This window comes from Melospiza georgiana, chromosome 16, assembly GCF_028018845.1.
Source record: "Melospiza georgiana isolate bMelGeo1 chromosome 16, bMelGeo1.pri, whole genome shotgun sequence".
NCBI classification, from domain to species: domain Eukaryota; kingdom Metazoa; phylum Chordata; class Aves; order Passeriformes; family Passerellidae; genus Melospiza; species Melospiza georgiana.
The window spans coordinates 447042-462285 of NC_080445.1; the positions used below are offsets into that span (position 1 = coordinate 447042).

General features: G+C 55.8%; 1 protein-coding gene across 1 annotated transcript in view; it reads right to left on the minus strand.

Moving 5' to 3' along the window:
* HS3ST4 (heparan sulfate-glucosamine 3-sulfotransferase 4) overlaps nt 1-10158 on the minus strand; it is a 54564-nt gene extending 44406 nt beyond the window's left edge. The window contains exon 1 of the mRNA XM_058035627.1: nt 9539-10158. Within this exon, the coding sequence (XP_057891610.1) occupies nt 9539-10158 (620 nt within the window). The remainder of the gene's footprint in view (nt 1-9538) is intronic.
* Nucleotides 10159-15244: the final 5086 nt, after the last annotated feature.

The window sequence follows — 15244 nt, forward strand, 5'->3', positions numbered from 1 at the left end:
TGCCCCATCTCAGGGCTGTGCATCCCTCAATCTCTGCCCCATCTCAGGGCTGTGCAGCCTCAGTCCCTGCCCTCCTGCCCCATCTCAGGGCTGTGCAGCCTCAGTCCCTGCCCTCCTGCCCCATCTCAGGGCTGTGCAGCCTCAGTCCCTGCCCTCCTGCCCCATCTCAGGGCTGTGCATCCCTCAATCTCTGCCCTCCTGCCCCATCTCAGGGCTGTGCATCCCTCAATCTCTGCCCCATCTCAGGGCTGTGCAGCCTCAGTCCCTGCCCTCCTGCCCCATCTCAGGGCTGTGCAGCCTCAGTCTCTGCCCTCCTGCCCCATCTCAGGGCTGTGCATCCCTCAATCTCTGCCCCATCTCAGGGCTGTGCAGCCTCAGTCCCTGCCCTCCTGCCCCTCCTGCTCCTGCCTTTCTGTGCAGGGTGAACAGCTCATGTAGAGAAGGCAGAGCCCTTTGCTAGGGTACCCAGAGCCCTTTCCTGATGTACCAGTGCTCCTCAGTGCACCCTCTGGCTCCACAAGCTCCAGTGCCACAGAGCATGAAGCAGAGGTGGTGATTGGTAATTCAGGAATTAAAAGGGTACAAATAAAGAGCCCTAAAATGAGCTTGAAGGTTGTGAGTGCTGACAGTGCACTGTGGGATCGATGCTGGTGCTCCCTGGGGAGCAGACCAAGGAGGGATGAACCAACAGCCACTTAAAGACCTCCAGCAGCAACAACTCCAGATCCATAGCTCTGCCACCAGCATCTCTGGAGTCAGCACTTGGGATGGAAAACGGTCGGTTTGCTGTTGAACAAGCAGGACCAGGGCCGAGCAATTGACAGTTTGTCACCTGCACAGGTGAGGCAGCACCTTCCACCCAGGGCTGACTGGGAGGTGACCCCTTCCCACATGTCTGGGGCTCGGGGCTGGGCAGCAGCTGAGCCTCCCGGGGCACACCTGGGGGAGCCCAAAGGGGCTGGGGCTGGTGCACGGCCCATGCTGGCTGGCACAGACATGGGGCTGAGCACTCAGCCTGGCTGGATGGGGGCAGCTCCGGCTGGGGCTGTGCCATGCCCAGCTCCTGCTGTGGGGCTGTGCCGTGCCCAGCTCCTGCTGGGGCTGTGCCATGCCCAGATCCCTCTGGGGCTGTGCCATGCCCAGATCCCTCTGGGGCTGTGCCATGCCCAGCTCCTGCTGTGGGGCTGTGCCATGCCCAGCTCCTGCTGTGGGGCTGTGCCGTGCCCAGATCCCTCTGGGGCTGTGCCATGCCCAGCTCCTGCTGTGGGGCTGTGCCATGCCCAGCTCCTGCTGTGGGGCTGTGCCATGCCCAGCTCCTGCTCTGGGGCTGTGCCATGCCCAGCTCCTGCTCTGGGGCTGTGCCGTGCCCAGCTCCTGCTCTGGGGCTGTGCCATGCCCAGCTCCTGCTGTGGGGCTGTGCCATGCCCAGCTCCTGCTGTGGGGCTGTGCCGTGCTCAGCTCCTGCTGTGGGGCTGTGCCGTGCTCAGCTCCTGCTCTGGGGCTGTGCCATGCCCAGATCCCGCTGGGGCTGTGCCATGCCCAGCTCCTGCTCTGGGGCTGTGCCATGCCCAGCTCCTGCTGGGGCTGTGCCATGCCCAGCTCCTGCTGTGGGGCTATGCAATCCCAGCTCCTGCTGGGGCTGTGCAATCCAGCCGTGGTTTAACACCAGGCCTGATGCTGACGTTGGCTTCCCACGAGCGTGCTCACGGCTCAGCTTAATTATATGAGTGTCCATCAAGAGCAAATACAGAGAGGGCAGAGCTGGGGCTGAAATAAAGTCATTTGCAGATGTGGATGAGCACTAATACTAAATATATTAGTGTACACATCTCAATGCAAGATGAAAGGAAATACACTCTGAAACAAAGGAGAACTGCAGATCTGGGCTATCACAGCAGCGCTGCTCTGCTCGGATCCAAAATAATTACTGCTAATAAAGGAGGGGGCCAAGTCCGGTCCAGCCTGGCTCTGAAGGGAATGGAAATCAGATTTTGGCTTGAAATGTGTTATAGCAATCTCTGTAATACAAAATAAAGTCTGGCAGATGGAGTTATTTTTATCCAGAGCTAGTTCTGTTTAGTAGGTCGGTGGCTATAACTGATGTCCCTTTGCTATTTCCTCTTCCCCCAGGTCCCCCTGCCTCAGTTTCTCCAGGCACTGACAAGATTGGAGCAGACAACTCCAGTATATTTTGGGAGGATCCTACTTAGCTGTAAAAATCAATTGTGAATTTTGCATCCACCCCCAGCATTTGGCCTGTTTATATTGCCAAATATATTCTGTAAAGAAGTACCGTACTTCACAGGAGAGCTTGTCAAGGTAAATACCTTAATTTACATAAAATGTGACTAGCAATTGAAATGTTAAAGCCATAAAGAGCAAGTTTATGATCCATCCTTGATGCCTGGATGTATAATATGACAAGGGGGGAAACACTGTGCCTTGCAACATTTACTAAATTGGTGTTTTAACACTGGGGAGGGAAATGGGAGACTTTGGAAAAAAAGGTTGGAGGGTTTTTCTGAGGGCTGTTTTTTGGCTTTTTTCTTCTCTCTTTCCATAAGTATGAATTTTTCCCCAGCCTTCTACAGCTAGCTTTCAAGACTCTCCTTCAGCTTGGAAGCTGCAGCTACCTCACCTCACTAACAAATGGGGGAGCAGTGCCCGAGTGCCACCGTGGAGCAGAGTCTGAGCTCAGCCATGCCAGGGAGAGGAGCTGCTCGTGGCAGGGTCAGGGCCCAATCCTGCCCAGTCACTCCCCCATGCCCCTCACAGATACCTGTGGTCTAAACAGGAATTTCTCACTGCGATTGAACAGACTCTTGCAATTCTGGGGCTTCTTTAAACTTCTTCAAATATAGGGGAAACCAATTTAAACCTCATACAACCCTAAATAATACTTATTTAAAAGGGGATTAAAAGCCTAAAATGAGCTCGTGCTCACATGCACACAGCAGTGAAATTACAGTATCCACACTGCATGCTCTGGAAAGTTTGATCATGGAGGTTCCTCACCTGGACTCCATACAAATGTTTCAGCCATTCATTCATGCTCATACCCTCACACCCTTCACAATTCATTGAAACCCTTCAAGCAAAAATCATTTGAAAGAAATTACCTCTGTGTATCACAGTCTGAGCAGTGAGAAATGTCCCACATGAACCAGCCCAGCCCCCAAAGCAATAAAATTTCTGCTGAAGTGCATGAAATAATGACTCAGAGAAAAGGAGTCCCCATGAAAAGAAGAGGAAAAAGAAACCCATGAAAAGAAAAAGACTCTGACCTTTGTCGATACAAGGTGTCACAAATTTGTGTTGGAATTTTGACTTGGAAAATCTAAAGCCTTTGCCCATAACTCTCTTTGAGAAGCTGCTGTTCCTTCTGTGGCAGTGTGGGCCTGGCGCAGAGCAGAGCGAGCCTTGCCAGCCAGGGAGCCAGCAGGGCTCAGGTGCATCATTTAGACCACAGAATGCCACCACCCAACACTCCCCTCTTGCTTCTCCAGGGGGCTCCTTTTCCCCAGGCCTGTTTCTGAGTTTTCTGCAACTCTACATGCACGAGCAGTAGTGCGCTCACAAAGAGAGCGAAGCTCACAAATTTTGACATCGCAGACAACACAAACCATTAGCACCAAAGCACCAGCCTGTTTACAAAGTGGGTAATTGAGCAAAATCCTAGAGAAAGGGTGTTCTTGAGACTGCAGTGCAACAGTTCAGTGATTTCAGGGCTGGTGAGATGCGCTGGTTTCTTTCCCACATGCTCCAAGGGATGTTCCCAGTCATTGGAAGAGGCATCCCCAGCACATGTGGCTGGTGTGCTGAGCCCTGTGCCCATAGCCCTCCCGGAGAGCTGTGTGCTGCTCCCGGCTCCTCACACACCGGGGATCAGAGTGGGAGCAGGGCAGAGCCCAGCTGGGCCTGGTGGGATGTCACCCTGCCACCCATCCCACCCCTCTGAGGGAACGGGGCCGGACCCCTCCGTGCCAGGCAGAGGGGCAGTGCCCGGGGGCTGCGAGGGGCACAGAGAGCACCCTGTGCCTCCCCCCTGCTCCCCCTTTCTCTCAGCGCCCCGTGCTCACTGCCAACCACAAACACGTTCCCCATGGAGGCAGAAGCAGGGACAAGCCCTGCAGGAGCGGGGGCTCCAGGGCCCTCCTGGCAGCCTTGGCCCCGGCACTTCTCTCACTCTCTTTGCAGCAAGAGCCAGAGCGGCACACAGGGGCTGCAGGTGCTGAGAGCAGCTGCCATTCCCATGGCTACAAGTGAGCAGCATGTGGATAACCACCATCAGGTGATAAAACACTGCAAATAGACACAATTCATTCCTTCACCCCATTGCTTGAGCTGAAGCAGAGAAAGGAGGGAGACAACTGCTGCCCAGGAAGGGTGCAGGGGGGTTCCCCTGGCACAGCACACAAGGCAGGGCAGAGCCAGGAGAGCCTGAGCTCTGGCACACAGCAGATTCACTGCAGTAGCTGCAGGATGCAGAAGGAAATCCATGCCTGCTGCTGGAATGGCCTCTCATCAGTCCCCAGATGGGTGAAACCGGGAGCCAACCAGCACAAAGCCTGACCCCTGCTCACAGTCCCCAGCCCAGAGCTGACCCAGATGTCAGCAAAGTCCAATACACTGGATCCACAGAGGAGAGAGGCAGCTGAGTCACTACATTTCAGCAAAACCAACTCACAGCAGGGCCCAGAAACAAAATCAATACACTTTCCTTAAGTTACCAGAAGTGCAGTGGGTACAGCACTCTGGGAAGGCCTTTTGCAGAGAAACACAGCAGTTCCCAAGCTCTGCAGCTGCGCCTGTGGGCAAGAGCAGACCCCAATCCATCCTTCCATTGTAGGTGTTCCCACAGTGCCGCCAGCACAGGCTCACAGTGCTGATGGAAAGGGTTTGATTTCCTGAATGCCCCGAGCTGATCAGAACAGCACAGGCATTAGCCAGCAACACAATTACAGCTCACAGCGAGGTACAGCTCACAGCTGTGAGGTGACACTGTGTGGGATGAGGCTGAAGTGGCCCCAGGCTGTTGCTGCCCAGCAGCTGTTAGGGCACGCTGGAGGAGGGTCCCTGCACACATCCCTGGACACAATTGCTGCCAGCAGCCATGGCAGCAAAAGCCAAGGCTGGATGGTCCCCGGGCACGCAGGGCTGGCCCCACTGCCCCAGGTCAGCACAGGAAGGAGGGTGAGACGGCCCCGTGGGGAGCAGAGCCCCTGGCACAAATAACAACACACAACAGCCACCTGCCCCACACAGACCAACTCAGCATCCCAGGGACGGGACTGGCAGGGCCAGCTCCGAGCCACGGCCCGCGGCTGCGGGAACCGCTCACCCTGAGCACGTGCTCATTGCTGAGGGAAGAGCTCCTGTCATGGCATTATTCATTATTTGTGTGAGGCCAGCAGCTCACCAAATAACACGCAGGCCTGACTGCTCGGGAGAACACTCCAAAAACCCAGACAAGCAGTGCAAATAGCATTAGACATGCAAGCCACTCCACTCCTGTCATGGTGACTGCCCCTGCAGCGGGGCCACTCCACGCACACAGCTACACCCCGTCCAAGCTCTCAGCACTGGGGACCAGGCAGAGAGGGGAATGCGATCTAATCACAGATATTGCTGCAGCCTCTCCTTGAGGGCTCCACTGAGGAGGAAGCAAGGAGTAAAGCAATGTGCATGTACACACAGCATTTAACTCTTCCAACCAGCAAACCTTAAAATCCAATTTCAACTCACCACTATCAGGTGTCCTTCTTGTGTTATGGAAATTATATTTGTGTTAAAACCACAAGTTTGTTTTCAAAATATTGTTACAAATCCCCAGTTTTTCTGCTAAAGGTAGGATGTCAAGATAGCCTTGAAAGGGTAACGTGACAGAACTGAATCCCCTCACCATGCTGAGCCTGCAGACAGCTGGGATGGTGGCTGGGAGCACTGGGCTGTTCCACTCAGCTCACAAACCCTCAAGGGTGCCCAGGTGATGAGGTCTCCTGTGCTGGTCATTTGCACCAGCAGAAAGACACAACTAAAGCCCCCCAATGCTGGGGCTTGGAGCTCCCACTCCCTTCACACAGCCACCTGAGCATTTCTCTTTCAAAATCTCCAGAGCAGTCACCAGGAGCACCCCGAGGCACTGGACCTGCACAGGTGAACCCACAGGCGCAGGGCAGCGTGGCCACTGACCCTGCAGGCAGGACCACCTCCCCTCCTTGTCCAGTGACACAGAGCCCCTGGCCCACAGCGGCTGCAGGGCTGCCCTGCCCACCCCTGCCCCTCCCTGGGTCCCTCCCTCCCCTCCGAGACTGAGCCGAGGCCCCCAGCACCACAGGGAGACAAACCTGCCCGGGTGTGGGACACTGCAGGCAGCCTGCAGCTCCCACCATCCACAACATCCCTACACAACTCTGTGCCCTTGGTCCGCGCCCAGGCAGGGAACTCAGACATGTCCCAAACGCTGTGCCTGCGCTTGTAATGAGCATTTATGGATGTAATCTCCATTCCCCGGTCTCAGAGGCCTCTGTGTCATTCTGCCATCCTTTCTGTGCTCTGAGAGAGGCTCTCAGTGCTTTCCCAAACACAGGATAGCTCAGGGCAGAACTCCTGGCACAGGCCATGCCCACTGAGGCATGAGCATCACACTGGAGAGAGCAAATGCCTGCAGTCCAGCCTGGCCGTGGGGGACGTGTGGAGATCACTGTGCCTGAGCACGGCAGAGAGCAGGGGGACACTTGGACACTGGCTACAGACCAGCAGCAGCTCCTGCAGGAAAGCTGGCATATCCTGGGGACAGAAGGAGCAACTTAAAGACAACGGCTTACAAAGGAACAGCAGAGGAAGCCTGGATCTCGTTTAAGGAAAGCTGTACCATGGAACTTGTCCTTCAGACAGCCCAGCATCAGGACAGACAGAACCATAAACTGCAGCCACACAAACAACCCTGGCAGCATAACAGAAACTAACCAAAACTAATCTTGGCCCAGTTTGCACCAGTTTGTGTGTGGAAAGACCTCTGTTTGCAATTGCCACACGAACTGAGCTAAAGAGATCAGAGACTGCATACAAACCTTCAGCTTTCCCTACAGGTTGCCAGCAAAGAACAGAGCCAGCAGTGTGGAACTGCCATTCTGCATGGCACCCTGTCCCCAGCAGCACAGAGCTGGCACCCCCTGGCCCAGTGCCTGCAGCAGCTCCAGCCACTGAGAGAGATCCTGGACCACACATCCAGAGCGCTTAGGGCTTTTCAATCTCAAGGCAGCAAAGACACAGGTGATGCAGCACAGAGCACACACAAAGAAATGGCAAAGCCCGGGTGCCGTCTCCATTTTACAGGAGAAACCAAGGTGGAGAAGGCATTTCCCTTTCCTCCAGCTCCTCGAGGCTGGCAGATGATCTGGTGACTGAACAACTAAGCAAGGAACCCTGAAGGTCTGCCATTCCCTTTTTTCACTATGTAAGAAAAAATCTGACCATGTTAAAAGCTCACAGTGTGTAATGCAGAAGTCACAATAAGGAGGTGACTTCAATAGTTGCTTCTTTGCTAAAAAAACATTGACATTTCTGTGGACAGGAAAAAGATCTCTAATTACTCTAGCTGGGACACAGCTATGAGCTGTCAGCCTCCCTAGTGCACTCAGTCAGGTAATCTCAGAGGTCAGGAAGAAGCAGCTGCTGGGATGGACGGTGAGCTTTCCCCATCCTGTTCTTGGTCTGTGTTTGTGTGGCACTAAACGCCAGCCCATGACAACAGCCTGGCACCAGTACAGCCCCAGGGCAGCTGTGGCTGCTGCTGAGGCACAGAGCACCAGCAATGTCCTGCCCTGCAGGGCTGGGCACTCCTGAGGGAGCGGGGAGAAGCACCTGTTTGTGCTGGGCAGGTGTGAAGATAGCTGCAGGTCAGGCAGCCAGGGCTGGCACGGCACAGAGCAGCAGCCACCCTCACCCGTCCCACAGCCTGCTCTGCCCAGACCTCACACACCCAGGGTGCCCCAACCTGTTCTCCCGCCTCTCCTGCCCCAGCAGCAGAGCTGCAGGGCTTGAAATGAGCAGCACAGCCCAGAGAGCTGCTGCAGGGATAGGAAATACCAAACTGCATTCTGCAAACGGAAACCTGTGTGTGCCTCTTACTCCACGAGAGGAGCTACACCCACTCACTAGCCCTTTTCTAGTAGCATAACTTTAAAGATGAAAAAGCAACTGCTCATCATATTCAGTGCTTGATCTTCTTCTGCCTGTTTTAAATGAAACCAAACTTTTTTATGTGCCACTTTCTATCCTCTTCTAGCCAGTTTTCTAAACTTATTTTTCAAGGTTAAGCCTTTCCTCCAAGGAAATTCAATACAACAAAACACTGTGTCTGAAATTATATCTATAAACACGATAACTATATCCAGTCCTTTAGTTCTTCCCCCCATCAGAGCAGCAAACCAAAAATACTCTCAGGGACACCCTCACTTTCTCAGTGCTGATGTCCACTTTCATGAAATCCCTCCAGAAAATCCCACAGCATTTCACCACAGCCAAGCGGATGCCACACCAAGTGTTACGAAGACTTTCCTTCCACAACCCCCACAGAAGATTGTCTGGAGTTTCTCACCTTTAAACATCCCTGATATGCAGACCATGTACTTTATTTTAATAACGAGGGACCAGATAATCCAGGCAGTAACTTGCCTGCTGCCTCTCATTTTTATCTTCGTTTGCAGAGCAACTAAGAAGCTGCCATACTAGCCACAACAAGAACTTCACCAGCTCAGCCACAGACCACTTTTTATCAAGAACCAGTATGGTTTGCTTTGAACCACGAACTACAGAGCTACTGGGAGTTTTTAAGTTCTACTGATGTGCTGCATTCTGCTCAGAAATTTTTAAAGAGAGAGAAAAACACTGAGCCATCACAATCCACTGATTTCCTAAACCTGTCAAGACATTTAACACTTCCTTACTGCAGTCCAGTGTTTTCTAATAACCAGGACTTTTAGCATAAAATTCCTTTAAAATGTTACCCATTCCTTTAAAATGTTACTCAACAGTATTTAGAGACTTCTTCACAAACAGAATTAGATCTTGTCAATGGAAAAAAACTTCCTAACGTGGAACTTGTTGAATAAAGAGTAAACCCTATTTGTGAAGCAAAGCCTGTGCTCACATGAAGGCAGCATCCTTCAGCCCTGGCAGCACCTGGATAACTTGCAATCTTGTTTATTTCAGTAATTATTAATTACCGACCTATTTAGGCGTATTTTACACCAACTGCAGCTGAACTGCTACGGCATGCTCACACACTCGGAGCAGCCGAGAGGGATGTTACCGGAGATTTCCTGCATTCCCCCCGGAACAGCGCGCTTTCCACCGCTGCCAGGCGCGGCCCCGCCGACCCGCCCGCCCCGGCCCCGCGGGGTCCCGGAGCTCGCCCGGCTCGCACCGGGGGCACCGGGGACCCCCGGGACGGCGCCGGGGCTCCCCCCGCCCGGCACGGACCCGCGTTCCTCCCGCCGCGGCCGCGGATGGCGCCGCAGCCCCCCGCCCTCACCTGTACCACTCCAGCCCCTTCTCGTAGTTCCTGTCGAAGAAGTGGGGCTCGGTGCCCACGGCCCGCACGTCGGGGTGCGCCCGGATGGCCTCCAGCAGCGCCCGCGTCCCCCCCTTCTTCACCCCGATGATGAGGGCTTGCGGCAGCCGCTTCTCCCCGTAGTCCGGCGTGGTGCTGCTGCCGCCGCCGCGGCTGCCCGGGCTGCCGGCCCGGCTCAGCTCCTCGTCCGTGGTGCTCGACTCCTGCGGGTCCCTCTCGAAGGCTCCGCTCTGCGCCGCGATCACCTCCCCGGGGGCCAGCTGCGCCCGCAGCCAGGTGTCCGCCGCCCCTTCCCGGCTGCCGTTGGAGGCCCGCGGCGGAGCGGCCGAGGGGCCCGGGGCGCCGGCGGAGCGCGGGGCCGCCGTGGCGGGGAAGGCGGTGGGGGAGCGCGGGGCCCCGGGGGCCGCCGAGGCGGGGAGCGCGGCGGGGGAGCGCAGGGCGGCCGGGCCGGTGCCCCCCATCAGGCTGTAGCACAGGTAGGTGAGGCACAGGGAGAGGCTGCACATGCAGAGCAGCTTCCGCGCCGGGGGCCCCTTAGAGCCGCGCCCGCCCGGCACCCCCGGCTGGGCGGGGGGGGACATGGCTGCTCCCCGCTCCTCGCCCCGGGCACCGGGCGCACATGGTGTCAGCCGCCGCCCGGCCGCCCCGGCCGCATGGGGCGCCGCTGCCCGCCCGCCCCGCCGCCGCCGGTGGGGGGGGGCCCCGCATGGCACGGTCGCCGCCGGCCCCCGCCGGGTACCGGGGCGCTGGGGCTCCGCGCGGCCGCGCTCCGGTGCCACCGGCTCCGCACTGTTGCCGCCCGAGTTCCTGCCGCGAAACTTTGTGCCGGGTGGGAGGCGGGAGCGCGTTCCCGGCGCGGGGAGGGCCCGGCCCGCCCCCGCCGCCGCCGCCGATGCCGATGCCGAGAGCGCGGGGAGAGCGGGGAGCGCGCCGGGCCGGGCCGGGCCGGGCGGCAGCGGCGCGGAGCTGCGGCCGGGCAGCACCGCGGACAGCGGCCGGGCAGCCCCGAGACGCCCGGCCCGGGCAGGCCCCGCTGCCGCGGTCCCGCCGGCACACGCTGCTCGCCGCCGCCAGCCCTCGGCCGCCCCGCACCGCTCCTGCCCCATCTGCTGCCCGGACCCACCCGCCGGGCCGCACCCGCTCGTGTCAGCGCTCGGCGCAGGGCCCCAGAAACAGGGCCAGTGTCAGCTGTACCCTACAAATGCTCCTCCTTTCCCCTGCAAAATCACCGTGCCACAGCTCCTTGGCCCCATGTCCTGCCCTGCTGCCCTCCACCTCCCCGCGGTCTGTTCTGTCCCCAGCCCATGGCTCCTGCACACAGCCTGCAGCTGCCAAGAGACAGATCCTCCGGGACAGCCCCTCGCAGCAGGGCCCGGGCCCCTTGGTTCTGGCCTTATGGGGATCTGGGACAGGTTCTCAGGGCAGCCTGCTTTCCCCTGGGATCCTGAGGAGAGGTGGCAGACCGTGGGCAGGGGCAGGCAGGAACTTAATTTGGAGCACGGCGGGTTCATAGTTTGGGTGCCAGGAGCTGCACTAGTAGATGAGGCCAATTACACCCTTACACGATGTTCTTCCAGGAACTCTGTCCCCAGCCTCGGTGGAGCAGGTTGGGGCTGACAGCCTCCCTCCTCACAGTTTTCTGGAGCAGCCTTCACCTCTTTCCAGCTCCACGTTTTGTCACTTCCCACCTCCAGTTCTCAGGTTTGGCATTAGGATGTGTTTTGTGAGGGGAAGGAATGCATTATTGTCTCTCAGCTTTCTCCATACCTCGTCTGAGGTCTCTCAGAGTTTCTCCGTCATGAGTGTTGCCCTGGGATATTGGGGCGTGTCACAGCCCTTAGCATCCTGCCCCACAGCAGAACAAGGCTGGCAGTGCCATGTACAGCGATGAATTGAGGAACACGGCCATGTGCTAAAACCCTCACAGGTGAACGAGCAGCAATGTAACCTTGTGCACCTGCCAGCACTACCTGGGAGCAGCAGATCCCAGAAAGAGCCAGCACCCGACCCCAGTGGCAAAAGCTGCAGAGCAGCTCTGTGTTCACACCCACGAGGGCCACAGCTGCACGCCTGAGCCAGCCCTGGGAGAATGCAGGCTGTGTCTCCAGCCTTGTGCATCTGTGAATGCCATGTAGCTCATCCTGCCTGTGAGCAGGACGAGAATTTGGAGGCAGTGACCCTTGTCCACTCACCAGTCTGGGGAACTACTGGATTGTAAAGAGAGGCTCTGGGTGAGGCTGGATGGGAGAGAGCTGGCAGAGCTTCCTCTTGCTCCCCCAGCTGATGAGCCGTGGCCTAGGTTTTGCAGGGGAAGCCCAGGAATTGCCCAGGTTTTACAGGGGAAGCCCATCTCCAAACCTTACTGTTGCATAGGGGACGTGGAATCATGGAATGTTTTGAATTGTTAGATTCTTCAAGGTCATAGAGTCCAACCCTTGCCATGGCCAGGGACATCTTCCACCATCCCAGGCTGCTCCAAGCCCCATCCAGCCTGGCCTGGAACACTCCCAGGGATCCAAGGAGAGCCACAGATTCTCTGGGCACCCTGTGCCAGGGCCTCACCACCCTCACAGGCAACAATTCCTTCCATATCCATATATCCAATCTAACCTTGTCCTCTGTAAGTGTGAAGCCATTTCCCCTTGTGCTGTCACTGCTCTCTTTGAGCTCCCTTTTCAGCTGACATATCTGTAGAGGCCCTTCTTGTTATTCTGTATGTCCCTGGCCAAGCTCAGCTCCAGCCTTGGCCTTCCTGCTTCCATCCCTACGCACCCGGGCAGTTTCCCTGTACTTTTCCCATGATAACTCTTCCTGTTTCCACTGCCTGTGCATTTCCTTCCTTCCCTTGAGTTTGGCCAGCAGGTCCCACCTCAGCCATGTCAGATTTCTGCCTTTGTTGCCCAATTTCTTGTGCCTGGGGATCATGAGCTCTTGCGCTCTATGGAAAGTGCCCTTAAAGACCTTCCAGCTCTGCTCTGCTCCTTGTCCCTGAGGGCAGTTTCCCAGGGGTGTCATTGACCAACTCCCTGAAGAGCTGGCGGTTTGCTTTCCTAAAATTCTGAGCCCTAACTTTATTCTTCGTCTGACCTAAATCCCTCAGGACTGCCAGCTCCACAGAGCAATGCACCTGTGGGCTCCCAGCTACGCTCGGTCTCATTGCAAAAGCAACATTTGGAAAAAGTGAAGTGCCAATGTTAGGTAGCTACCCAGAGCTGAGAAATGTACTCATAAAAAAAGGAGGAAAAGCATCAGTGTTTCCCATAATGAACAAAAGCTCAATGCTGCTCTCAGCTGGACATGTGTTCTCCCTGTGTAGCTCCAGTTCCAATGGAGATAATTCCTTCATAATATATTTTTTATGGCACACATGAGACCTCTGAAATGCAGTGTCTTGTGTCCCGTAAATCATTTTCTGTAACTCGTGGATTCCTTTCCAGCTGCATTACAGTAATGTGAACGTTTGGGGACTAACAGGAGCTGACAGGAGCGCAGCCTCACGTCCCTGCCTGGCGCTGCAGGAGCGGCACGGCTGCCCCAGCAGCAGCTCCTGGCCTCGGGCAGCCCCCAGGCACTGACCAGGGGAACACAGGGCCTGTCCTGGACTGCCCCAGCCCACGGCAGGGCTGCCGAAACTCGGAAATCAGGCTTGAACCTTGAATGAGAATCCCAGTGGGTGCAGCGTGGGTCACACGGCAGGGCTGGGCACAGACGGACGCTCCCAAGACTCACTTGGCTGCTCTGCTCAGCACATGCACATGGCCTCTCGTGTAATTGTTCTGGCATGCATGGATTTACCTTGAGAGACATGAATCCTTCTCATACATGGAGATATGTCTATTCCACAGTGGAGAACCCACAGAGAGCCTGCTGGCAGCACAAGCCTGCTCCTGAGTTTCCCAATATCAAAAAAACCTAACTCAACCCAAGCCAAAACCCAGTTTTCAGTTTCAAAAATAAGATAAACCTCAAACTAGACTCTATTTAATGAAGTCACAGTGCTTTGGTCTTTCTGACACGGAGAACACACCCAAACTGCAGTGCTTAGCAGAATGCCCCAGCCTGACATCCCTGTGGCTCCAGCTCCCATGACGTGCTGCACAGGAGGCCAACAGGATTTACAGCAAACCACACAGAACACAAAGACCATTTCTTCTTGGGCACCAGCTTCCAGACCAGAGGAAATTTTATAACTGGAATGTGAAGCCCTCTAAAACAAATGGTTCATCCTTAAATGCCTGCTGCTGGGCTCCAGCTCCTGATTCATCACAGAGTGTGTATTTCTCCTGCGTGGATGTCAAACGCATCCATGAGCAGATCTGAGTGTTATCCAATGCTGGCTGGTGCTGTTCAGCCATGGATGCAATAGGAGCTGATGGAGTGTAACACTTTATTTGACAGTTCTGCTCTTAAAGGCTTCTGTATTTACCCTGCATACCTGCCTCTGCCAGGCACATCAATTAGCAATGGGAGCACTTCCAGGCAGGCAGCAGAGGCCAAGCTAGCAAGGCCAGCTGAGAATTCCCTGGGTGGGTTGGTTGGGTAGATCACCTAGTTCATGCCCCACATTTTGGCAGGGATCGAGATCAGTTGGTTTTGACAAAGGGAAAGGAATCTGGGCAGCCATGGAGCAGCCACCCCTGGCATGCAGTTTTTTCTCAGTTCAATCACTTGGAGTGACTTATGGCTGCCCCACCTGGGCAATCTGCCTGCGGTGCTCTCATCCCCACAGGGACAGCAGTGCTGGGATTTGTCCCAGGATCTTGGTCATGGGGACATGACAGTGAGTCACGGTTTGCAGCTGAGAGCCCTGCCCTGCAGCAGCGGCCAGGCTCTGGCTGCACGTGCTGGTGACCAGGCTGCAGCTGGAGCACGGGTGGCACTCCGTGGGCTGGGAAGCCTTTCAGAGGTGCTGCTGCCCAGCTGGAGCTGTGCCAGGGCGAGTGGCCTGCTCATGGGGGAAGCAGAACCCCACTCGAGGGCTGAGATGACTGAGTGCTGGCACTGCTCAGACATGGCATTTGCTGCTCCAGTGTTCTCACACCTTTGCTCCAGGAGCAGACACTGGGAGAGGAGACCGCTCCGAGGGCATCTTCAGACTGCACAGCCCATCTCAGGGGGCCTGGGTGTATTTGGCCAAGGGAAGGGAGCTGGAGACCATGTCCCTGCTCTCCAAATGCACAGGCAGAGGAGCACCAAGAAAGGAGGAAAATGGCCTCAGATAATAGTCTGTACTGGCACAAAACCAAAGAGGTATGAGTTGGCACAAATAACTTTTGGCTGGAAATCAGATGGTTTCTAACAGTGGGAGAGATGTTGTTCTGGAACAGATTCCTGAGAGGAGCGTTGGGGGCAAGGTATGCAATTAGTTTTAAGATTGAGTTTGAAATGGACTTTATAACATCATTGCCAGAAATTGCAGGGAAATGGGATTTGATGGCCCAAGCTGTCCCTTCTAGTTCCATGCTCCTGTTGTCATTCACAAGCACCGATCAGAGCAGGAGCCTCTAACAGGAAAGGGCTCTCTAATCTATCAAAGGCTTAACAAGACCCATTGAGGAGAATCTGGAATTAGACTCATTTGAGTGCAATGAAAAGGGTGTATTTAACAGGGACAATAATTTCCTTTTGTAATAATTTGTGAAGGAATATCACAGGACACTTCTGTGG